We start from the raw sequence: 26,790 nt of genomic DNA on the forward strand, positions 1-26,790 counted from the left end.
ATGCAAGTGTTGTGGGTTTATGCAACTATGTGCAGAAAGCGAACTATTGAAGGAGCTGGGGGAGAGCAGAGGACAAAGCCAAAGCTGTAAGGCTGTCCAGGAAGCCACCATCTGAGATAATTATGTTCTTGCAGAGAGGGTGCTGGGAGAAGAGGCTGCAGGGGGTCGTCAGCACCAGAGGGGCCATGGTGACTCAGAATTACCCAGAGAAAATCTTACTCGTCATCTGTCAAGCAGGGACCGGCCCCTTGGCAGAGCCCAGCCACAGGGAGACAGGGCCAGAAACAGCCAAAGGGAGATCAGATGCAAAAGGCAATCCCTGCCTTCCACAAGTGACCTTCAGCCTGGTAGAGGAGAAGAGAGATGCAAAGAGTGAAAGCTGACTTTGAAGGTGCTTGAACCATGAGTCAACCCTCAGATGGTGGGAGAGTGGAGATGTGGTAAGAGTCTTAATCAAAGTCTACTGACTTTGGGGTTTACTTGACACATCGTGAAGGACCTATCTAGTACAGGAGAACTGCTACAGCACAGTTGAAGACAGATAGGTGGAACAAACCAAAACGTTTCCTATGTACACCCTATCAGGTTCGTTCTGTTCAGGAACCTGGTGATGCTCCAGATAAGCAATTTTTTTTCTTATTTTTTCCATTGAAGGTCCTCATGTTTTCAGAGCTGTATCACACTCAACAAAGGTAAAGAGAGTGCACTGTGAGAAGAGAAGATGACTAAGGACAGAAGCCAGGAGCACATCAACTTCAAAGGGTCAGGAATGGGAAAGAAGAACCAGTAGAGAACATGGCAGACTCGAGGAGGGAGGGGTTCAAGAAAGAAGCAGTTTTACAATGATATTTGCTACATAAAGGCCACCTGATGGACACGAAGCCCCACCAGCCTACGGATACAAATATCATCACGTGAATCCCCAACTTCACAGGCTCAGCTCCCCATCTGTGTAATTGCTGTCACCCTTCTCCCCCAGAGTCTCCTTTTGTATGAGTCCTTCCAGACAACATTGTTTCTTGGCTGCATTGTGATGCTTCATTGCCCCCCAAAGAAAAATCCTGATGAGCTAAAAGGACTGCATTTCATTTATTCTTCCACGTGGGTGAACCCAAGCCCTCTTTCCCACACAGTTAGGGAGTAGAATAGTGGCAGAGACTGCTCCTGGAAACTTCAGAATCTTTTTCATTTGTTTGCTGGTCTCAAGCCACCAAGAATGAAGACTGCATTGCCTGGCTTTCCTTGTAGACAGGCGTGGTTCATTTGGCAATATGATTAGATTCTAGCCGCAGACTGTGAGCTGAAGCAGTACATGTGACTATCAGAATGGTTTCTTTTCTGTCTTTGCCTTCTTCCAGGTGGACAGGATGTGGCTGCTCAAGTTGGAGTAGCTATCTTGGAGCACAGGTGAACTTGGAAATAAGCAGGCCACAGGGATTGATACTGAGATGTGCCTACCAGCTCTCCCTTCAGTGAAGGCTGCCAGGAGTGATGTCAGGGGACGCTCCACAGTTCCTGTCCCCTGTGGCTGCAGGAAGCCATCTTGTTCAAGGCCACACCCATGTCAGAGGGGCCCATATCTAATGACAGAAAGGCTTGGCCATTTCTGCCCAACTCAAACACCTCTGAGGGGTTGTTTTAGCTCCAATGCCCCGTAGGGTTGGCCAAGGCTGCTATTATGTCTGCATCACAGCCTGACTCTTCCCTCTGCCTGCTCCTGCTGGTCCTCAGACCAGAAAGACAGGCCTTCGTGTGGCTGTTCCCTCCGCTGCAGTGTTCTTTGCCCAGTGGTCTGAGAGCTAATCTCCTTCATGTCCTTCTGGTCTTTGTGCCAAACTTTCTTTCTCCATGAGCCTGCCCATTCCACCTATTTGAGTACCGTAGACTCTTTGCCCCACCAACACTCTTGATCTCCTTCATCTGTTTTGCCTTTTCTGTCTTCATTTTCCAGGAACTCACCAGTGTCTGATATGCTTTATTATGTAGTCACTTATTTATTATGTTTTTATTGACTCTCCTTTTCCCCCAGTGGGATATAATAAGGCCCATGAGGACAGAGACCATTGCTCCGTGTACTGACACATCCCATGCTCCTATGGTGATACCTTCCTGGCACATGGCAGGCATTCAGTAAGTGTTGAATGAATGAATGAACAACTCTCTAAGGATAATTTTATAGATATTCACTCATCAGGACCCTCAACCCCAAAAGTGATTGGGAAAGAATTCTTTGGCAGCAGATTCACTGTATAGTTTGTAAACTATAATATCCAGTAACAAGAGAGTAGTCATTTTTATGGAGTGCTCTGTATTATTTCTGTTATTATCTATATTCATACACACCCATAATTATGAAGATGCCTTATTTCACAGGTAAGGCCTATTGCTTCTGCTTCAATGAAGTATCCATTGGAAAGAGTGATTTTACCTAAAACAGGAAATTTAGAAAAAGCAAACCTGAAATTCTAAAATGTGGTGATCCAGGACAGCTTGCTAGGTTACATTATAGGGTACAGTTACTTCTAACAGGAACCGTCTGTTCTCAAGTACAATTCATTGCAACAAGAGTTGTTGGAAACTTTGTTTTGCTTCATATTACCAGCTTCTGAAAGAGGTCAGTATTTGGGAGGTTCAAGAAGTTTCCTTTGAAGTCAACGCTCCAATGAAAACATGAACTACATCAACCAAGCACCCACGGAGTTACCCAAAGGATTTATTTGTGTAGCTCTAAATTCTCAAGGGGCTTTCCTCCCTTGGGCAAGTTTCTTTTTTCATCATTTGAGGAATTAGCAAAGGTTATGTAAATGTCACTATGTAAATTAGAAAGGGAATCATGGTTGAGTATAATTCAAGGCAATGTTTTTATTAAAAAAAGAAAAATTAATTTTAAAAGATTTGTAAGTAAAAAAGATCATTGGTCTATGAAGAAAATATTTATAATTATTTTTTAACTAATGATTAGTTCTTAATGAGGGATAGTGGGGCTACAGATATTAATTGTATTGTTCTTTTACTTTTTGGATATGTTAATAACTTCAAGGAAAAAATGCTGATAATCCGTCACTGAAGTTCTTTTGTTACTCTTGGAGCAATGTTGTTTCAATTAATTTACCAACACTCATTTAGTCTCAGTGAAGCAAATAGAGCTTAAAAACATTGGACTTAAACTCTAAATGGGGTTTATCTTTGGGTAACTTTCTATGCTTTCAAGATATTTTTCTCTAACATATAATAAAGATTCATTAAGAGAAAGATTACCTTCTTTAAAAAGGTATTAATAATTAGGTTTTAAAAACCTCAGTGAGCTCATTTTGATCATGTGCCCTTCATTGGCCTCCAACTAGTTTTCCATGAAACTTGAATAGTATCATCAAATGGATAAGACACCATTGGAGCCTCACACTCAGTTCTATGCCATGCAGTTATCTTTGGCCAGATCTCTCCCTCAGTTAGGACCTCAGGGAAGAGTCTCTTACTTCTTCCATCTACCAGCCTCTAGTGTCTTCATATTAATTATCTCCCCCAAATCCCTTGGCAAGGAATACAGACATCACTTACTCCTTGGCCTCCATAGACAGTCTTCTTTCATGAAAAATAAATAGCTCTTTGGTCTGCTCAACAGAAGTGTATCACCACTCAGGAGCCAACTTCTGAAATATTCCTGAAGTGGATGTGCGTTTCACTGCCTAGATCCACCTTTGAGACCAAGGCACTGTTTTGTCCAGTTGTAGGACGCTTGGCTACTGAGGGCCCACAGCTCAGTTCCTCTTTAGGAATTGTCCACTTCCCCCAAGATCCACTCCTCTCTCCCATGTGTACTCCTATCCAAAAACTGACCCATGTGTATTGGTAGAATTTTCCTTTATCTCAACAGGAGACAGCTTTGAAAGAACATCTTAACATAAGCTTCTTATCACAATTTAACTCCTTTTGCCCACTCCTGCTGTTTTTATTCTTCCACAAATGTTGCCCCCAAGGCCGTTTCCTGGTAAATTCCCTATGTGCTAACCTCCATTTCAGAGTCTGTTTCTGGGAAACTTGACCTGGGAGAATTATTTCAATCTCAATCACACGATCACTTTCAGTTATCATTTAATAACCTAAAACTTTCATTATTTATCTCAGAGTACATTGCAGTTCAATGGGCGGTGGGGGGGGGGGGGGGGGGGGCAGTGTGGCAGACGTGGCTCCAGACATTCAGGAATCCAGACTCTCCAATGTTTGGCTCCACCTTTTCCTAGGAGTCCTGTCCCTCAACTGACCAATGAAGAAAGGAAATGAGAAAAATGCCTGGAAGGCACCCATCAGTTCCACTAACATTTCATTAGCCAGTACTCAGTCCCAGGGCCACCTAGTGAGGCTGATGAGCAGGGCAGGTCTCCACTGCACATTCGTGAAATACTTTTGATTTTCAAATCTCCCGTTGTCCGTGACCTGTGACATTTGTCCACCATCCTTCAACTTAGAAGGATTAAGAAATCCATCTTTATTAAATCTTTATTAAAGATTCAAAAAGAATTACATTCTCTCCACATCAATAAAAGCCTCTGTAGGATTTGGGGTGTTTTTTTTGGTTTTTATTTTTTTGTTATTCTTTTTATCATTTACAAATAAGGGCTTTAAAAAGACCAGAAAGACAACATCATTATCATATCTAATTCAACTAATGATAATATGTTAACATATTAATATTCAGAATGTGTACCGATTTCTCCAATTGTTCCTCAAAAACATTTTTGTAGTCCTTTTTTTAAAAGATTTATCTATTCATTTGAAAGGCAGAGTCACAGAGAGGCAGAAAGAAAGAGGTCTTCTGTCTGTTGGTTCAGCCCCCAAATGGCCGCAATGGCCAGACCTGGGCTGATCCGAAGCCAGAAGCCTCCTCCGGGTCTCCCACATGGTGTAGGGGCCCAAGCACTTGGGTCATCCTCCACTGCTTTCCCAAGCCACAGCAGAGAGCTGGATTGGAAATGGAGCAACCAGGACTCAAACTGGCCCCCATATGGGATACTGGCACTGCAGGTGGCAGCTCTACCCACCACACCACAGCACCAGCCCCTTATGGTTCTTTTAATTCCACACAGTTACTGAAGACTTTTCCTACAGTCCCAGTGATTGGTCATGCCAATGCTCCATCTTCCCAGAATTCGCACATTGTCTTAGTCTGCTTTCTGCAGCTATAATATCTAAGTTATGTAAACAACAGAGACATTTCTTATAATTCTGGAGTCTGTGTGCTGGCAACGGTTAAGGACATCCTGGCTGTGTCATAACGGGGCGGAGGACATCACATGGCAAGGAAGCAGGTAAAAAGACGCAAGCTCAAGTCACTGTTATAAAACCACTGATCTTGCCGCGGGCTGGGGGCACCTTCATGACCTAATAACCTTCCTTAAGGCCCCACCTTCAAATATCATCAACATATGAAATTGGAGATTAAGTTTCCAACATAGGAACTTTGGGGAACACAGTCAAAGCATAGCACACAAGACTCATTGGCTTTTTCTTTTTGAATGGGTGTGATAGACTTTGTCAGTTACAGTCAGGTAACTTCCACACCAGAAGCTCAGCCTTCATGGTTCTCTGACAGCTGCTGCTGGTTTTCTTGTGCTTTCTTGTCTTTTCTGCAGATGGTCTTCAGCCATTTTCTTAGTTATGCCCTTTTTAACCATTGCACAGGCTAGCCCTTCACAGCACCCAGCTCCTACAAATGTCCCAAGGCTTGAGGCTACTCTTACATTCCCTTCAGGACTAATATGAGTCACAGGTAAATGCATTTACACCCTTAGAAAAATCACTTCTTTGAAAAATTTTCCCAAATCCTCAAATTCATTACTCAACGGCTTGCTTCAAATAGCACCTTATATCTTTGGATTGTAGCTGGGATATTATAGAAAACTGAGGGAGTTGATTTCAAAATGAAAACTAAAGTCGTACGTTTTTTACGCACTTAAATGTAGCACGAATACTTCTCATGAAGAGGTTAGCAAAGAAACTGAAGTTCACTCCGGTTGCTTCAGTTTTAGCATCTTCTCTCCTAGTACTCACTTAAATAGTAAAACAACACTTGATAAGCAACTTCAGAAACTATTCCTAGAAGTTGGCTTGCAGTGTATCTACTAACAAGATGACTTTAAATTCTGTTAAAGTTTCCACATCCCACGGAAAGTGGCACCTCAGTGATTTCAGCTTTTACCATAAATCCCGACAAAGCACAGACAACTCCTTTTACTGTGATGATGTATGATATTGACAATACTGGCATCTATAAATCTTTCAGCACTTATTTTAGTGGAAATATTTTGATTGTGGGGTTAGGCAGGAAATCCAGTTTAAACCAGATAAAACATTGAAGTAAATTTGTAGATTGTGCTGCAGAAAACTTTAAAGATAGATTTAACTTCAAATGAGTTTTCGTTTCCCAAAGGAGCTCCAGAATTAAGACAAGTACCCACCCAATTTTTGGGTTAGACAAGTATTTACCCAAGTTTTTGGCTCTGCTTCTCCAAGCTGACTCCATTTTCTGTTTCTTTTCTTTTTTTTTTTTTTAAGATTTATTTATTATTTATTTGAAAGGCAGAGTCACAGCGAGAGGGAGAAACTGAGAAAGAAAGAGAGAGGGAGGAAGAGATAACTTCTATCTGCTGGTTTACTCCCCCAGTGGCTGAAAATGGCTGGGGCTGAGCCAGACTGAAGCCAGGAGCGTGGAACTCCATCCGGGACTCCCACGTGGGTGCTGACTCCATTTTCACCAGACAGGCCCTGTCCGTGTGGTCGTAAGATGGTTACCAGCAACATGGAGCTACTTTCTTCCAGGTCCAACTTTTAGTATAAAAGAGGGAATTTGCATCCTCCATAACTCAAGAATAACTCTGAGGATTGAGACTCTTGGCACCTTATTGGCCTGGAGTGGGTTATGATTCCAACTGTGAACCAATCATTGGGATAAGAGGACAAATGAAATACTCTCATTGGCTAATCAGGACCCATTCTTGGAGGACAGGCCAATTCTACCCAGATCCCATGATTGAGAAATTCAAAGTATGGCCAGCAAGAGAGAGGAATTGTGGAAAACACAAAGACAAATGTTTGCTATACTACTAAATTCAAATTGGCTGACTTGGTGCTTTCTTTTTTCTTTCTTCTTTTTTTTTAATTATCATTGTATAGGTAGAGATAGAGATAGAGAGAGAGAGAGAGAGAGAGAGAGAGAGAGAGAGAGGGAGAAACAGACAGTGAACTGTTGTCTGCTGGTTCACTTTGGATCAGGTCTCCCACGTAGGTATCAGGGATCCAACTGCTTGAAGCATCACCTGCTGCCTCCTAGGGTCTGCATTAGCAGAAGCTGGAATCGCGAGCCAACTACAACAGGAACTCTCACATTCCAAGATAGTATGCAAGAATCTTAACTGATGTCTTAACCATCAGGCCAAACATCCACCCCTATGTGGGATTTATTTTTCCCAAGGAATTATTTAATTATTTAAAAGGCAGAGTTACAGGGAGAGAGTGAGAGACAGAAAGAGAGATTGTCCATCTGCTGGTTCACTCCCCAAATGGCTGCAATGGCCAGGTCAAAGCTAGGCACCTGGAACTCATCTGGGTCTTCCATGTGGGTGGCAGGTGTCCAAGTACTAGGGCCATCTTTTGTTGCCTTCCCAGGCACATTAGCAGAGAGCTAAATCAGAATCAGTGATCATACGATGTGCTGGCATCACAGGTGGCATCTTAACCTGCTGTGCCACAAGCCCTACTTGGGCTTTCTATCAGGATAGAACACAAAGTGAAATATAGCTTCAGGTAATTTGGGGTTTGCTTTGTAGTCTATAAATTTAAACTCTCAAAAAGGTTTTCGGTGAAGATACACTTTGGTTGCCTTTTGTTACTGGTAGGAAATTTCTTCTTACAGGTATTGAATTGGGTAATGTAGGTAAACCAGAATAATAGTTTCCAACAAAATCTTGCCCTCTGAAATTGTATCTTTATCATCTTCCTCCAAGTTATGTGATATGTATATACTCTTTGACTTCTATGTTTCCAGGTTCTTTATTCCCAAACCACATTTTATAGTGATGTCAATATAGACTACTTCCTACTCCATATAACTGTACAACAGAGCAATCCAACATCTGATAGTGACAATCTTCTCAGTTTTAAGAAAGGATTATTTATATCACTCTCCTTTATCCCCTAGGTTTCATAGGTAATCATTTTCTATTCTTCTATTCTTCTAAATCATATTTCTATTCTACATTTATGTCTGTTGGTTCTTTGTCTTATTCCCTGCAATCCTACTAATTCAAATTTGGTATTTTCTGCCTGGATTTTTCACAAGTCTCCTCCTTACTCACTGTCCTAATATAAAACTCATCTCCATCAAATCTATTTGGCAAAATATTTCTTTACTAACGTTTTTAGAATAATTATAGAGACTGTTTTGAAGGGTCTCTTTTGTGCCAAGTGAATTATAGCTCTTACCTTGCTTTACTTTTTAAAATGCTTATTTTCATCTACTTGAAAGGCAGAGAGAGGGGGGAGAGAGAGAGAGAGAGAGAGAGAATCTTCCATCTACTGGTTCACTTACCAAATGCCTGCAATAGCCAGGACTTGGCCAGGCTGAATCCAGGAGCACAGGACTCCATCCTGGTCTTCCACATGGGTAGCAGGGGCCCAGGCACTTCAGCCATCATCTGCCACCACCCAGTTTGCATTAGCAGGAATCTGGATCATAAATGGAGTAACCAGGACTCTAACCAGCACTCTAATATGGGACTGCAGGCATCCCAAGAGGTAGCTTAACCTACTATATGTACCCGTCTGCTTCATTTTATTTAATCATCACTAAAACTCTGTAGCATGGGTTTTATTCTCATCCTAAAGATGACAAAATGAGATGGAAAAAAGTCAGTAACTTGCCCAAGGCCACACATATAAGTAGCAAAACTGGTACTGGAAACCAGGTCAGTCACACTTCAAAGCCTGTGTTCCTTCCATTATGTCATGCTATAGTTTGATGACCTCATGCCATGGCTGCTCTCAAATGAGTTTCCTCCTGATGCCCCTATCAAGGGTAAACATCTCTGCCTGGCTTTTAAGGCTTACCATAATTATATCCAACCAATGATTGTTCCAGCTACTTTCAACAGGTGCATCTGTCATCAACTATGACTCTTCAGTCTGCCTCCTGTAAATGTGCCCACATTCATTATTCCACATTTTTGAGGGGAAAAAAAATCATGATTATGATAGCACTTCAGCCATACTAACCTAGAGACCAAGTAATATAAAAATAATTAAAGTAGAAAATGGAAGTCCATCACATTTGCAGTGAGCATTAGGGGTGAAATTTGGGTCATACTGTCAGGTTGCATGCATTACTCTAGTTAAAAAAGCAGTGGTGGGAGCTGTTGAGGCATAGCGGGCAAAGCTGCCACCTGTGAAGCCGGCATCCTATATGGACACCAGTTCAAGTCCCAGCTGCTCCACTTCTGATCCAGCTCCCTGCTAATGTCCCTGGGAAAACATCAGAAGATGTCCCAATGCTTGGACCCCTGCACCATGTGGGAGACCATGAAGAAGTTCCTGGCTCCTGGCTTCATTCTGACCCACTTCTGGACATTGCAGCCATCTGGAGAGTGAACCAGTGGATGTAAGATCTTTCTCTTTCCTGCTTTCTCTCTCTCTCTCTCTCTCTCTCTGTAACTATTCCTTTCAAACATATAAATTAAATAAAAAAAATAATGGTACTTTTTATATCTTACCTGGGCTGTCCTTGTGGGAATCAAAATGGTCACATCAAAGTGTGACCTTTTGAAATTGAATGTCTTTACTAACTCATATACAAAACATAAAAAAGCACTAAAAGAATTTAGCACCAGGAAACCTTTCCCAACTGCTCTTATTCTTATTGACTTTTGTCTACTCTCCACTTAAAGCCTGTACCACATAATTAGTGTTTAATTACATATTATTTGTATTGTTTATTCTTTATGTGTTAGAATAGGTGACAGGATGTGGGTGGAATTACATTATGGAGACCTAGGATAGGGCGTGGACTCACAGAGTTGATGATCACAAAGGCAGGTATGAAAAAAGCTAGTCCAGGAAAATTGCAAAAAAAAGTTGGACGGTGAATTTAGAGCAGGGGTCTGGAGCAAGTCCTGAGAAAGGGTTTGTACATGAGCTGTAAGTGGGAACAAGGCTGTCAAGCCCAAGAATTTGCTTAGAGATTGGCTTAGTCTGTTTTGTGTTGCTATGGCAAACTATCTGAGGCTGGGTACTTAGTAAAGAAAAGAGATTAATTTGGCTCATGATTCTGGTGGCTGGAAATCTAAACAGCATGACCATGGTATCTGGCAAGGCCCCCCATCCTCACCCCCCTGACTGCATCACAATATGGTGGAGAATTGGAAAAGGAAATTTCACGGGAAAATTTATATAAATGTAATGGAATTTTAAAAATATTTTCCAAAGCATCATCACCTGACCTTTTGTATCAAGGTCATCTGATGTACATGTTAAAAATGCACATCCCTAGGCTGGCACCACAGCTCACTAGGCTAATCCTCCACCTGCAGCACCGGTACCCTGGGTTCTAGTCCCAGTTGGGGCACCGGTTTTGTCCCGGTTGCTCCTGTTCCAGTCCAGCTCGCTGATGTAGCCCGGGAAGGCAGTGGAGGATGGCCCAAGTGCTTGGGCCCTGCACCTGCATGGGAGACCAGGAGGAAGCACCTGGCTCCTGGCTTTGGATCGGCACAGCGCCGGCTGTGGTGGCCATTTTGGGGGTGAACCAACGGAAGGAAGACCTTTCTCTCTCTCTCTCTCACTGTCTAACTCTGCCTGTCAAAAAAAAAATGTGCATTCCTAGACTTCAGGTTACATATACCAAATCACATTTCTGGTCACAGGAAACAAGAATCTGAACCACAGTCAACTCAGGTGAATATCATGCCCAGTAGATTTTTTTTAAAAGATTTATTTATTTATTTATTTATTTGAAAGTCAGATTTACACAGAGAAAGGAGAGGCAGAGAGAGAGAGAGAGAGAGATAGAGATGTCTTCCATCCGATGGTTCACTCCCCAGATGGCCGCAATGGCCTAAGCTGCTCCAATCCAAAGCCAGGAGCCAAGAGCTTCTTTCAGGTCTCCCACGCGGGTGCAGGGGCCCAAGGATTTGGGCCATCTTCTACTGCTTTCCCAGGCCATAGCAGAGAGCTGGACTGGAAGTTGAGCAGCCGGGACTAGAACCGGCACCCATAAGGGATGCCAGCGCTTCAGGCCAGGGTGCTAACCCCCTGCACCACAGCACCAGCTCCGCCCAGTAAATTTTGAGAGGAACTGAGTTACCATGGGACTTTTGGAGAGTGGGACTTGGAGGCAAGGGAGTTTTCTTTATACTCTTCTGTGGCTTAAAATTTTTATAAACTTTCATTGCATATGTAATAATCCAGATCTACTAGAGATTTTTGATGTTTAGAAGACAGAAATGTTCAATAGTGATTATCTGGGGCATGCAAATAAGGGCATACATTACTAATTTAGCTCATTCAGGGGGAGAAAGGAGACCATCAAAGGCTATGAATTTGGCAATGCATAGCAAGTTATCAAATGTTTTCTTCATTTATTTCATATTTATTGAGCATCTGTTTTCTGTATGCCAAAGATATAGTGAAGAATATTAGACAAGGTGATCACTTTAGGGAGAGGAGGGAGATGCACTTAAAATGTAAATAACTTGGAGCTGGTGCTGTGGCTTAGAGGGTTGGGCTGCCGCCTGCAGTGCCGGCATACCACAAGGGTGTTGGTTCAAGACCCAGCTGCTCCACTTCCGATCCAGCTCTCTGCTATGGCCTGGGAAAGCAGTAGAAGATGGCCCAAGTGCTTGGGACCCTGCACCTGCGTGGGAGACCCGGAAGAGGCTCCTGGCTTCAGATTGGCACAGCTCCAGCTGTTGCAGCCAGTTGGGGAGTGAACCAGCAGATGGAGGACCTCTCTCTCTGCCTCTCCTTCTCTCTCTGTGTAACTCTGACTTTCAAATAAATAAATAAATGTCTAAAAAAATGTAAATAACTGCACTAAAGTTAATGGCAGATTGTGGTAAGTAACAGGGTGATGTGATTGAGTGTGAAGTGGGAGCTGATGGGGTGGGGTGAAAGAAGGCTTTTTCAGAAGGTGACTTTTCACTGAGACCTAAAAGGTGAATTAGTTGCATGAAAAGCTGAGCCGTCCCAGCGCTGTGGCCCAGCAGGTAAAGCCAGGGTTTGCAACACCACATCCCATATAGGTGCCTAGCTGCTCCACTTCTGGTCCACCTCCCTGCTAATGTGCCTGGAAAAGTGGCAGAAGATGGGCCAAGTGTTTGACCCTTGCCACTCAGGTGGGAGGCCCTGACGAAGCTCTTGGCTCCTGGCTTCTGCCTGCCCTAGCATGGCCGTTGTGGCCATTTGGGGAGTGAAAGAGCAGATGGAAGATCTCTCACTGTCTCTCCCTCTCTCTCTGTAACTTGCAGTTTCAAAATAAATAAACATATCTAAGAAAAAGAAAAGCCAAGCCGAAGGAACAGTCCTAATCTGGGGGAAGAACATGACCTTCTAAAGGACAGAAAGGAGTTCTTCGAGAACACAGCAGGGTGTGCAGGAGACAGGCACTAGATAAGGCTGGAGAAGAAGCCAGAGCTAGATCATATCCAGTTCTGTAAAGAATTTAAATCTTATTCTAGGACGTCAGTGATTGACTTTAAGAAGGAAATGGTAATCTTTTTTTGCATTTCTAAGTGATCACTTTCATAGCCTTTGGCCAGATTATTTTCACTTGGCAGAATCTGTCCACAAGAAAATAAGTTTCACAAAGAGGTTCATAATGAGGATTTTATTTTGGTAGCAAATTTAAAACAACCCAATAATACAGTGAATGTACAAGTGAATAAAAAAGGATTTGTAAATATATGGAATAGTATGTGACTGTTAAACATTATGTGCTTGGATTATAAAACACGAAAATGTGCAGCAGGGGTTATGGCATAGCAGGTAAAGCTACTGCCTGCAACGCTGGCATCCCATAGGCACTGGCTCAAGACCCAGCTGCTCCATTTCTGATCCAGCTCCCTGCTAATGCACCTGGGAAAGCAGTGGAGGATGTTTTAATTTGTACTAAATAGTTTTAAAGAGAATATCAGGTAAACAAAAATAAATGTAATGAATATTATAACCAAGATTCACTTCCGGACTACCCTGTTTTAAGAGAAGTTAACATTTGCATATTCCAAATTTTTAAAATATTACAGAATACATACACTCTCAAAAATGAAGTCAACCAAAACAAAATCTTTTTTTTTAATTTATTTATTTTTTATTTTTATTTTTGACAGGCAGAGTGGACAGTGAGAGAGAGAGAGACAGAGAGAAAGGTCTTCCTTTGCCGTTGGTTCACCCTCTAATGGCCGCCATAGCCAGTGCGCTGCGGCCGGCGCACCGCGCTGATCCGAAGGCAGGAGCCAGATGCTTCTCCTGGTCTCCCATGGGGTGCAGGGCCCAAGCAGTTGGGCCATCCTCCACTGCACTCCCGGGCCATAGCAGAGAGCTGACCTGGAAGAGGGGCAACCGGGACAGAATCCGGCACCCTGACTGGGACTAGAACCCAGTGTGCCAGCGCCGCAGGGCGGAGGATTAGCCTGTTGAGCCACAGCACCAGCCAAATAACATCTTTTAACAGAGAACTAATTCTACATTTTTTACTATATTTATATTGTTCTAAAGTGTATTTACTCTGTGCTACCTACTATCCATTGACATTATATAACACACATTTTTTAACTTATAAAAGAAAGTCAAGCAGCCATAAGTAAATATTTGTATTTACAAAAATTAGAAAAATGCCATCTGATTTAGAGCTTCATATTTATTAGAAACTTTGCATTCTATATAGTGGCTTAAATCCACAATGAAAAAAAATCAAGTGCTATCCTTTAATAAAAAGTAATAAGAGCCTGAAACCCATTCTCTTTAGTTGGGCTTGAGTTGGAACTGACTGCATTAGACAGAAAACTAACACCGTTCATGGTTTTTAAAAATAATAAGGACGTACAGCACATCGGCAAGCACTTTGTATTACATCTCTGATGCTCTGTGACAACGTTACAACACAGGTGAGTAAGCTTCCGCACTGTTGTAAGGATATACAAATGGTTTTAGTTTTTGATAAGTTACACAAAAGGTGAAAAGATAACTTTCAGTTACTTCTGAGTTGATATTTATCAAATTGTTGAAAATCTAGGATAAGGCGGAAATCTTTATACTTTCCCAGAGGAATTAACCATGTAAATTAAAATTAAAGCAAGCATTATATTAATAAGTACAGAGATGAAGAACACTCGAGTATAGACAATAAGTAAATATGAGTAAATCTAAGTCCAATATAACCTTAAAAGACTTCGTACACATCAAGAAGTGTGACAGAATCATAATAAAGAAGGTGAATTAGAAAAATATTCAATTACTATTTGGTGCCCAGTTTCTAAGCAGCAAATGTACTGAAAATATTGAATTTTAACAATTCAGGGTTAATTAACAGTTGTTGACAAGGTAGACATACATCTCTGAATTTTCTGATGAATTTTTAAAAATTGGACCTTCCTAAACCCTACTCCCAAAGATCTGAAACTGGTAGGCCTGGGGCAGAGTTTGTGCCTCTTGTATTTGTTTTTAATACTTTCTTAGGGCCAGAGCCATGGCTCACTTGGTTAATCCTCTGCCTGCGGCGCCGGCATCCCATGTAGGCACTGGGTTCTGTTCCCAATTGCTCCTCTTCCAGTCCAGCTCTCTGCTGTGGCCTGGGAAGGCACACAGGAGGATGGCCCAAGTCCTTGGGTCCCTGCACCCGCATGGGAGACCAGGAAGAAGCACTTGGCTCCTGGCTTCGGATCAGCGCAGCGCCGGCTGTGGTGGCCATTGGGGAGTGAACCAACGGAAGGAGGACCTTTCTCTCTGTCTCTCTCTCTCACTGTCCAACTCTGCCTGTCAAACTAAAAAAAAAAAAAAAATACTTTCTTGGGTAATTCTGATTATCATGGGTAATCACTACAGATCAGGTTGAGTGGAGGAAGTTCATAAAGAAGGGAGATTTCAGCTGTGCCTTGCCAGCTGGGAAGGCTGTAAATAGGCAGAGAGGAAAAGAGGAGGGCAAATCATTCCAGTTGCTGAGGGAGAGACAAGAATGGGCAAGTTACCATGAGAAAAGAGTAGGTGGGCCACTCCACAAAGAATTTAACCCAGATAAAAAAGGTAAAGTGTCCACTGCATGTGGTACTTAAAAAGCAATTGCTGACTTCTAAAAATACAATTTAGTAGGGGATTGAATTCAGATTTTGGGGACAGGAATTGAATGGGTGATGGGGAATCAAACCAGTGGGTATTTAAAGCACTTGTTATAGTTTTAATGTCCCCTCCAATATTCATGTTAAAATTCATTTGGTATTGTAACAGCATTAAGAAATGGGCAGGTATTTGCTTGGCCAGCAGTTCCACTCACGCCATTTGACAGTACCTGGTTCAAGTTCCAGCTCCTCCATCATGAAAAATCCAGCTTCCTGGTGATGTGCGCCCTGGGAAGCAGCAGATGATGGCTCAAGTAGCTGAGTCCCTGTCACTCACATGGGAGACTCAGATTGAGTTCTGGGCTCCTGGCTTACGCCTGGCCCAGCCCTGGCTGTTCCATGCATCTGGGGAGTGAAGCAATAGCTAGAAGAGCTCTCTGTATGTCTCAATGACTTTCAAATAGAATGAAAGTAAATAAATGAATAATTTATAAACAGATGAACTCTTGTTTTTTAAAAAAAAGAGGCTGGACCTTAGAAAGGTGATTAGGTTAGAGTTCTGTCCTCATAAATGGATTAATATCATTATCATAGGAGTGAGTGAGTTATGGTGCAAAGGGTACGTTTGGTCCCACTTCTTCTCCCTCACACACCCACTTTCCCTTCCTCCACTTGAAGACACAGCACAGGGCCCTTACCAGATCCCAGTGCCTTGCTCCTGGGCTTCCCACTCTCTAGAACCATGAGAAATAAATCTCTTCTCTTTATAAATCACCCAACCTCAGGTATTCTGTCACAGCAACATAAAATAGACCAGACAGCACTCATCTGAGAACTTGGCAGGGGAGAGAAAGTAAAAAATAGAACAGAATTTAAATAGGAAGAGCAGGATCAAGAGTAGTTTTTTGTTCCTCCCGGAGAAGGGAGCCTAAATATGTTTGCAGGCAGTGGAGAGGAATCCAACAGAGAAGAGAGGGGATATTTTAGAGAGGGTAAAATTAGGATTTGTATTTCTCAAGTGTTCTTTAATGTATTTGTTTTAGAACTAAAATAAGTTACAGCATGCTTATACCAGTTTAATTCTAATGGAAATCTGGATAGATTTCATAGAAATTAGAATCACAAACTCTCAAAAAAAAAGTTAAAAGCATAAAGTGGACAATAAAGGAAAAAGAAGTTCCAGCCAGCCCTACTCTTGAATTTCTCTACTCCACCGCAGACTCACGAATTTTGTGGAAATAATTCAGAATAGGTGCGAAAACTGAATGGCAATGTTTCAAGTCACAGGGTACAAACCACTATACTTTGAACTAGAAGAGGAGCTAAGCTGTATTTCTGCTCTTTCACAGAGGAGCAGGTACCTGGTAAGGTGATGTCATTGTCAGCCTCAAACCTCACTCACTAACTTAACAACCTTTCCTTGGAGAAAAGGTTTTTGATTTTTCAAAGCTTAGGTACCGAAAGTCCCAATAAAGGAAGATTTTTAAATGATCTATGTTTAAAAAAGAGATTAGCTTGTTTGAGTTACCAGAACTATGATTTTTTTTTTTTTTTTTTTTTTTTTTATACAGGCAGAGTGGACAGTGAGAGAGAGAGACAGAGAGAAAGGTCTTCCTTTACTGTTGGTTCACCCTCCAATGGCTGCCACGGCTGGCGCGCTGGGGCCTGCGCATCGCACTGATCCGAAGCTGGGAGCCAGGTGCTTCTCCTGGTCTCCCATGGGGTGTAGGGTCCAAGCACTTGGGCCATCCTCCACTGCACTCCCTGGCCACAGCAGAGAGCTGGCCTGGAATAGGGGCAACCGGGGCAGAATCTGGCACCCCAACCGGGACTAGAACCCGGTGTGTCGGCGCCACAAGGCGGAGGATTAGCCTAGTGAGCTGCGGCGCCGGCCCAGAACTATGATTTTTAAAAAATAGTTTTTCAACTCAGAATTCATTTTTTTCCCCAAAATTTATTTATTTATTTGAAAGCCAGAGTTAGAGAGAGAGGGGCAGAGACAGAGAGAGATCTCCCTCCTGCTTGTTCACTCTTCAGGTAGTCACAATGGCCCAAGCTGGGGCAGAAGTCAGGAGCCAGGAGCTTCATCCAGGTCTTCCATGTGCATGGCAGAGGCCCCAACACTTGCACCATCTTCTGCTGCTTTTCCCAGGCTATTAGACGGGAGCTGGATTGGAAGTGGAGTAGCCAGGACATGAGTGGTACCCATATGGGATGCCAGCCTCGCAAGCAGCAACTTTATCCAGTACACTTCGGCCCCAAAGGTTTTTTGTTGTTAAGGGTAGAGTGAACAGACTAGAGTGGGTAAAAGAATACAAACAGATCTGTAAAGTTGTTATCCTCTTGATGTGAGGTTGTGAGGGCCAGAGCCAAATTGCTAATGTGTGTTTAATTTTATATCACATAAAATTTTAATTATTTGAGGATTCTAATACAGTACTAGACTATTTTTTTATAGGATGCTGTTACTTTAACTTGTTATAAATATCAAAGCACTGGGGCCAGCACTGTGCCATGGTGGGTAAAACCGCTGCCTGCAATGCGGGCATCCCATATGGGCGCTGGTTCAAGTCCTGTCTGCTCTACTTCCGATCCAGTTCTCTGATATGCCTGGGAAAGCAGAAGATAGCCCAAGTCCTTGGGCCCCTGCATCCGCATGGGAGACCTGGAAGTGGCTCCTGGCTCCAGATCAGCATAGCTCCTGCCGTTGCAGCCCTCTGGGGAATGAACGAGCAGATGGAAGACCTCTCTCTCCCTCTCTGCCTCTCCTTCTTTCTCTGTGTAACTCTGACTTTCAAATGAATAAACAAATCTTTTACAAAAAAATCAAAGCACTATCACATTTTATTTCATTTATCCTCACAAACATTTTCTGTGACTGACAGAAAGGAAGTTGCAATTCCAGGTTGATCAAAGAAGTAACTCATTGAGGGGGCTGGTGCCAGGTTAGTCCTGGCTGCTCCACTTCCAGTCCAGCTCTCTGCAATGGCCTGGGAAAGCAGTAGAAGATGGTCCAAGTCTTTGGGGCCCTGCACCCGCATGGGAGACCCGGAAGAAGCTCCTGGCTCCTGGCTTTGGATTGGCTAAGTTCTGGCTGTTTCGGCCAACTGGGGAGTGAACCAGCAGTCTCTCTCTCTCTCTCTCTCTCTCTGCCTCTCTGTAACTCTGATTTTCAAGTAAACAAAAAATCAAAAAAAAAAAAAAAAAAGAAATAACTCATTATAACTCATTGAACAAATGCCTGAATGCCTACTATGCAATCCTAACTAGAACAGTAGTTCCTAGTAGGGTTCTATATCTTAGTTATTTATTAATGTAGTTTTTTTTTTTTTAAGATCTGCTTTATTTATTTGAAAGACAGAGTTATAGAGGGAAGTAGAGACAGAAAGAGAGGTCTTCCATCCACTGGTTCACTCCCCAGATGACCGCAATGGCTGGAGCTGTGCCAATCTGAAGCCAGAAGCCAGGAGCATCTTCCAGGTCTCCCACACGGGTGCAGGGGTCCAAGGACTTAGGCCGTCTTCTACTGCTTTCTCAGGCTATAGCAGAGAGCTGGATTGGAAGAGAAGCAGCCTGGACTATAATTGGCACCCATGTGGGATGCCGGCAATTCAGGCCAGGGCTTTAACCCACTGCACCACAGCGCCGGCCCCTGTTAATGTAGTTCTTAGCTAAGTTGAATGAAGGTACTTCAAGAAATTCGTAGAAAAAAATGAAATTTTGTTGCAAAAGAATTTGGAATCACAATCTTTTCATAACACCCATTTCCATGAACTTTGTAAGTACCTTTATATATCATGGTATTTAGTTATTGAGGCGCTTAATAACAGTAGTTCTAGTTAGGGTTATATTTCTTGCTAATTCCTAAGTCAGAGTTGGAGACTTGAATCCTACGTGTTGATGGAAACATAGCTACACTGCATGCATTTATAGCTACTGTTCAAAAGGCCACTTGCATACAAAGCCCATAATACAAGTCTTGGTAAATATTATGCTGGAGTGTACCAAAAATCATAAGCCTCTTGGGTATGACATAAAGGAAAGGTTTTTATGTTTTGTGTTTGACAAGTGTCATGTCTCATATATTTTTATGGGACAATATGATGCACATATTTTTAAAACGCCTTTGTATATGGATTAAAGGTTAGGACTTCTTAGTTATACAACCAACAGAGTAAAGGTATGTGTCAGCAACTATAATAAAACAAAGTACATCATGAGGCAATTTAAAATTCAGAGCTGTGCAGCTGGACTTCTTTGCATTCTTTAAAGAATTTGCAAGCAAATAAATGATACATTGTATCTCAATTACAGAGAGATCAGAGAATAAATTCTACAAGCAGCTCCCAGTTCAGATAAAAAAAAAAAAAAAGAGTACAGAACAAAAACAAAACAAAGACGGAAACCTGGTTTTGTCCAGCCTTGTTTTGAAACAGAAAAGCCATGAAGTGTGACATCATTCCTGGAATGTAAAAGCAGAAGTTACTTTATACATTGCATTGCCTACCCTGTGTTTTTGCCTACTTTAGGAGGGATTTAAAAGGCTGTTCTTTTGCAAGTATACCTTTTAAAATGGTTGAGTTACAGACAGAGCTGTAACAATTTTTTTAAGTATCTACTTGACTTTTTTCTAACAACTTCTTTTAGGATCTACTTTAGTACTTTAATTAGGTTGAAAACACACACACTCATATAAGTCCAGTTGCCAGCTTTCAACTCTTAAAACTTTATTTTTTACAGGAAGGTTGACAACTAGGGAAGGTAGAGCATGGAAAGTGTTTTCTTCCCTCCGAATTGAGTCCCGAGACTTGGGGCAAGAGTCAGGTTTGGATGTTTTTACTCGGCGCTGTGAAGTCTCCACCACGCCTGTCGGGTGCTTGTCCCACATGGCCTTCCGGCTCTACCTTGCTGATGTCGTCAGACTCGTCAAGTGACTGCAAACGGCACATTCCTTAGTCAACCTGACATCGCTAGTCATAGTGTTGCCATTCCAGGCCAAGGGCACACAGGTCTTGACCCCCACAGCACAAACAGGACAGCAGCCCCGGATGCATCCAAAACTGAACAGTTACGGCCGCCCCACGGCAGGGCTCGTTTCTGAGTGGAGCTGAGCTGTGAGGCCAAGGCCACACACAAGCGGATCCTCATTCCGACTTGGGGTGGGCGACACCTCAAAGGGCCTTCTTCCCTCCCTCCATAGGATGGAAAACCTGGGAGGACTACCTGGGCCAGTCGCCCCTGAGGGGTGGCAAGACGGGAGCCACCTTCAGATGGCGAAAGCGAACCAATACTGTCAACGGCAGGTCACTTCGCTCAGACCCGCGGGAGGCACGGAAAGCAAGCCAGCCGCGCGGCCCTTAATCCATGCCGGCAACAGCGCCGATCCAGAAAAAAAATCAGAGGACCACAGGCACCGGCCCGGCCGCTTCCCGCGTCTTCCAGGCCGCGCGCCCAAATCAAACGCGACGCCAGCTCGTTGGGGGCCGGGCCGCGCGCGCTCCGCTGCCTCCGCTGGCCAAGCCGCAGCCGCCGCCCGCCCGCCGCGGAGCTGGGCGGGGCCGCCTCCAGGCGACCGGCGCAGGCGGGTCCAGGAGGAAGACGCCGGAGACGCGCTCTGCGCAGGCGCGCGGCGCCCCGCCTCCCCAGCGTCGGCTCCCGGCCGGGCGGCGCGGGCCCTCCCACTCTCCCCCGCGCCGCCTCGCGGCCCCGGCCCTCGATTCACCCCTCAGCCCCGGCGCGCGCGCGTCCTCCCGCCGGCCTGCAGGCCCGGGGCCTCCGCCTGCTGCCCCGCCGCTCTTCCTCGCGGCCCCGCTCGCGTCCACGCTGTCGCCCGGGCCGGCGCGGCCGCGGGCAACCGCTCCCCCTCCCGCACCCACCCCGCCCCCTCCCCGCCTTTTCCGCCCTCCCGTCCCCCTCCCTCGGCCCGCTGCTTCTGCTCCAGATGAGGTGATGGCAACGGCCAACTTCGGCAAGATCCAGATCGGGATTTACGTGGAGATCAAGCGGAGCGATGGTGAGCCGCGCCGCCGGTCCAGCTGGCCGGGCCCCGCATTCGGGTGTGCGCCGAGGGGACGCGGGCGCCGGCCGCCTCATTGATTGCTCCGCCGGGCTGTGGGGGCGGGAAGGCGGCGGCCGCGGCGCTTTTGTGTGTGGCGTGTGTGCGAGTGAGGCCGGCGTGGGGTCCGCCCGGGCGCCGCTGCAGTGCGGGGGGCGCGGGCCGAGGGAGCCTGTGGGGGCCCGGGGCGGCCGCCCCTCGTTGCTCCCCGGATCTCCATCCTCCCCTGGGGGGACATCCAGCCCGGGAGGGAGCGGGCTTCGTTAGGGATGAGCCTGCCTCGCGCTCCGCCCCGGCCTCTTGGTTTGACCTGGCGGGGTGGGTGGGGGTGGGGGGCGTGCGAAGCAGGGATTTCGGGGCTTAGGGAGCCGACCACCGGCGAGAGGCCGAGCGCCGGCGAGGGCCAATCCGGTTGGTCTACGGTCTACACTGGCGTCTGGTTGTCAGGCCTCCTCGCCTTAGGCGATCGAGCACGCTTTTTTTTTTTTTTTTTTTTTTGCTCGAGTCTTCCTTGGGAGAGGGATGGAGAGAATGTCGCGCTTGGCCATGAAGCAGGGTGGGGAGAAGTCGGGGCCGAGCCGCTCCGAGGTGACGGGGGAGGATGGACACGGTCAAGGCGCCGCTCGACCGGGCAGTGGGGGTGGGCGGCCGGATGTTGATGTTTTCACACCCTCGGGAGAGGTGCAGGCACGAGCCTAAGTCGTCCCCCCCACCCCAGCCCTTCTTCCTTTTTACAGCCTTAGGCTCATGTATCTTTCTTGTTGCTTCCTCTGGGGGAAGATGTTTTATGTCACTCGCTTGGGGTGTGGAGTGAGGTACGCCAGCCAGATCTGCACATCATTGATGTTGTAATGAGAAAATGCGCAGAGGGAGATTTTTCCCTTTCAGTAACAGAGATATGTAGTATCTAGACTCATGCGTATTCTTGACCCCCGTCCTTTTCACTCCCGTTCCTTTTATTTAGGGCTTATTTGTTGTCCTTTAGCTCAGTAGTAACGTTGCTGTCACATCCACGCCCTCTCAGTTTTACCGACTTTGACCGAGTTTCGTGAAACCACCCTGATTTTCATGTTGTCTCTGTGACACATTGGAAGACCCTGTTAGACTGTTCTTTCCCCTTATATGTGAGTATGTGAGGTCACTTGTGGTACCAGCTGGAAGCAGCATTGTCCTATATGTGAAGAAAGTCGTAACTACTTAGAGGCTTAGAAGTTAACAGTAACACTAGTGGAAGAGAGAGCTCTCCTGTACTTGGGTTGGGATTTCTTGTATTTATTTTTTTCCTCTTCAAATTGCTGCCAGCTCTGTTTCGTCTTTAGGTGAATTCTCTGTATACTAACAAAAGTAGGATTTGTATATTTTTAAAATCTTAGGTCCAAAAGACATGATTTTACGTTCTTGAAAACGTTTAACTGATAGGTGTTAACTATAAAATTTTGTCAGATTTAGTGTGTGATATTCAAGAGGTTTCTATGTTTTAATTTTTCCTGGACATGAACCAGTTTTGGTTTTTTGGGGGGTTGTCTAGGAAGTAGTTTATAATACTCTTTCAGCCTTCACCTGCAAGAGCTCTGTGTTCTTGTGTAAGTGACAGTAGCTTAGATCCGTGTTTAGAAAGCAGAGAAATAATGGACATCACTATAGAGTATATTACCCTAAGACATAGGAGTGTAAACATTGATGCGCCTTGGGTGCCTGATGAGTTGGTGGAAGGCACACAGTAGGTGGAGGACTTGAAAAGGTGGAAATGATCATTTGCTGGGATGGCGGTGTTTCACAGAAAAAACAGCTAGGAGACTCCCCCCAGCCTTTCCCTTTTTCACTTAAAGAAGCTGTTTTACTTCCTCCCACTTCTGCAATAGATCTGTGTTGGATAAAATACTGGTGATTATTGTAACAAAAGTAAGCTTCCTGGTTAGATGAACACTGATGAAGTATTTGAAACAATGAAAATCACGGGAGTGAAGGACTGCTATTAACCGTGCAGATGTTTCTCTGCTTTCCTGTTGGTGGTGATCCTTGTCTCTGTTTCAGACCACGCTTTTCCCATCAGTAGTGCTCACTTATCAATAAAATATATTCTAAGGGCAAACAGGTAAACCAAAATGAGGTTGTTCCTGTCTTTCAAGATCCTGCTAAAAAAAAGCAAAAGCTGATAAATCTTCACTGATTACTAAAACCAGATGGCCTGTTAGCCTCTAAATTCCTAAGTCATCCTGTATCATTCATGAGACAGCATATTTCCTTAAGTTAATATTTGGATACATAATTCTTAGTGTTATGTTTTCAAGCTATACTGGGGCAAGAAGTGGTATAGGGAATGCAATGGAAGGGTGTCCAGCTATCCACACCCACTTCAACCAGAGCCAAGATATTACAGGATTATAATAGTTAGCTAATAGATTCTTTAAAAACCTCAATTAATTTATCGCTATTATTTCCCCAAAGTGCCTAGCAGAGTTCTTTATATGTAGTGTTTTTTTTTTTCTTTTTAAAGTTTGTTTGAAAGATATAGTTACAGAGGGAGAGACAGAGAAATATCTTCCATCTGCTGGTTCACTCCCCAAATGGCCACAATGGCCAGAGCTGGGCCCATCAGGAGCCAGAATCCAGGAGCTTCTTCCGAGTCTCCCATGAAGGTGCAGGGGCTCAAGCACCTGGGCTGTCTTCTACTACTTTCCCAGGCTATAACAGAGAGCTGACCAGAGAGTGGTTGGGATATGAACTGGTGCTCATATGGAATACAGGCATCACAGGCAGTCTTAGTCTACACACCACTACTACTCTGCGTGTAGTTTTTTTTTTTTTTTTTTTTTAATTTATTTGAGAGGCAGAATTACAGAGGGAGGGAGAGACAGAGAGGTCTTCCATCCACTGGTTTACTCCCTAGATGGCCACAACGGCTGAAGCTGGGCCATTATGAAGCCAGGAATTTCTTCCGGGTCTCCCATGTGGGTGCAGGGGCCCAAGCACTGGGACCATCTTCCACTGCTTTCCCAGGCCATTAGCAAGGAGCTGGATTGGAAGGGGAGCAGCTGGGCCTCAAACTGGTGCCCATATAGGATGCCAGGACCATAGGCAGAGGTTTAACCTACTACACCACAGCACTGGCCCCTGCGTGTAGTTTTTAAGTGAATCTCTCTCCATTACTGGATTTTTGGTTTCCTACCCTTCCTCCCTCTTTCTTTTAAGATTTATTTATTTATTTATTAGAAAGGCAGAGTTACAGAGAGAAAGAGAAAGGGAGAGGTCTCCCATCTCCTGGCTCCCAAATGGCCACAGTGGCCAGGGCTGGGCCATGCTGAATCCAGGAGTTCATCTGGGTCTCCCATGTGGATGCAGGAGCCCAAACACTTGGGCCATCTTCCACTTCTTTCCCAGGCACATTAGCATGGAACTGAATCGGAAGTGAAGCAGCCAAGACTTGAAGCAGTGCCCATATGAGATGTTGTCATTGCAAGTGGTGAATTGACCCTCTGCGCCACAGTGCCAGCCCCTGTTTTTGGTCTTCAAACATTATTTTCATTAACCGTTGCATAGAAATTTTACTAGAAAGTGAGATCCCTCTGTCTACTACTGCCTATCAAGAACTATGAGAGTAAGGGAGGAATTCTCTGTTATTTTGGACCTTTATACAGCTTTCTACAGCCTGATCAAGATGTAGAAAATGACTTCCTGCCCTTGGAAAAGCACCAGAGAGTAGTATTATAGAGACTTACTGGAATGTTCATTAGTAAAAAGTGATGCGGTATTTGGGTCTCAAAACCAAAAATTGTAGGAGGAAAATATTGTTTCTCAAAGTTGATAAAATGGGTGTCTTCATTAAAGTTCTGAAATCCAGAGGAAACCAACTTTCAATTTATTCATCAGGAATCTTGCAATTCAGGGCAGGCAGTTTTTAGAAAATATTTTTAAATGACCTAACCCTTATACACTTAGACACTTTATTCTGCTAGTTTACCTTAACATGTCATTTATATAGCTTCTGAAAAATAGTCTGAACATAGGTAATAAAAATGAATCACATAGCAATACAGTTGTTCTTTAGTTATAAGTATGTAACTGATGATGGGGGTAAGATGGAATGGGGAATTTGTGGATTAATTCCTTTTGTGGGGCAGGCACTGTAACATAGTGAGCAAAGCTGTTGCCTGCAGTGCCGGCATTCAATATGGGTGCCGGTTCAAGTCCCGGCTGCTCCACTTCCGATCCAGCTCTCTGCTATGGCCTGGGAAAGTAGTAGAAGATGGCCCAAGTCCTTGGATCCCTGCACCCGCATGGGAGACTCAGAAGAAGCTCCTGGCTGCTGGCTTCAGATAAGCACAGCTCCAGCCTTTGCGGCCAATTGGGGAGTGAATCAGCGGATGGAAGACCAACCTCTCTGTCTCTCTGCCTCTCCTTCTCTTTGTAACTCTGACTTTCAAAAAAATAAATAAATATTTTAAAAAATTTTTCCTTTTGTACGGTGACTAGAACAATAATGGTTCCATGTATGTATTTGTTAGGTCTTCATAGTTTTCCAAGTGCTGCAGACATGTTGAATTCTCACAGAAAGCCTGTGAGGTGGGCAGTACTAGTAGGAAGGTGGCAGATTTCATTATTTTACAGGAGAAGAATTTGACGTTCGATTGCTTGCCAAGATCATATTATTAATAAGTGAAAAAACCAGGGCCGGTGCTGTGGCGCAGCAGGTTAACACCCTGGCCTGAAGCGCCGGCATCCCATATGGGCGCCGGTTCGAGACTCAGCTGCTCCACTTCCAATCTAGCTCTCTGCTATGGCCTGGGATAGCAGTAGAAGATGGCCCAAGGCCTTGGGCCCCTGCATCTGTGTAGGAGACCCAGAAGAAGCTCCTAGCTCCTGGCTTCGGATCGGCACAGCTCTGACCGTTGCAGCAACTGGGGAGTGAACATTGGATGGAAGACCTCTCTCTCTGCCTCTCCTCTCTCTGTGTAACTCTGGCTTTCAAATAAATAAATAAATTTTTTAAAAAATGATAAAACCAGGCCTAAGCCTAGACCCATTCATTCCTACTTCTCTGAATAATGGCAAATGGTTGCAGATGGTGGTAGGAAGTTGTGTACCTTGTGTATTTTAATTTTTTTAAAAAAAGATGTATTTATTTGAAGGGCAAGCCACAGAGAGAGAAAAATAAGAATTTTTCCATTTACTACCGAAATGACCACAACAGCCAGATTGGAGCCAGGCCAAAGCCAGTAGCCAGAAACACTATCCTAGTCTACCACATGGGTGGCAGAAGCCCAAGCACTTGGGCCGTCTTCCTCTAGCTTCTAAGGTGCATTAGCAAGAAGCTGGTTCCAAAGTGAAGCAGCTAGGAGTCCTGGCACTTGGATTAATTTTTTCTTTTTAAATTTTAAGATTTATTTATTTCATTTGAAAGTTAGAGTTACACAGAGAGAGGAA

The 26,790-nt window shown here is 44.3% G+C and overlaps 1 protein-coding gene across 4 annotated transcripts in view; it reads left to right on the forward strand.

Moving 5' to 3' along the window:
- Positions 1-21,193: 21,193 nt before the first annotated feature.
- KIF2A (kinesin family member 2A) overlaps positions 21,194-26,790 on the forward strand; it is a 75,644-nt gene continuing 70,047 nt past the window's right edge. For all 4 annotated transcript variants that reach the window (XM_062212056.1, XM_062212052.1, XM_062212055.1 and 1 more), the window contains exon 1: positions 21,194-21,324. In XM_062212056.1, the coding sequence (XP_062068040.1) occupies positions 21,261-21,324 (64 nt within the window). In that variant the 5' untranslated portion in view covers positions 21,194-21,260. The remainder of the gene's footprint in view (positions 21,325-26,790) is intronic.

This window comes from Lepus europaeus, chromosome 15 (genome assembly GCF_033115175.1).
Source record: "Lepus europaeus isolate LE1 chromosome 15, mLepTim1.pri, whole genome shotgun sequence".
Taxonomy (NCBI): domain Eukaryota; kingdom Metazoa; phylum Chordata; class Mammalia; order Lagomorpha; family Leporidae; genus Lepus; species Lepus europaeus.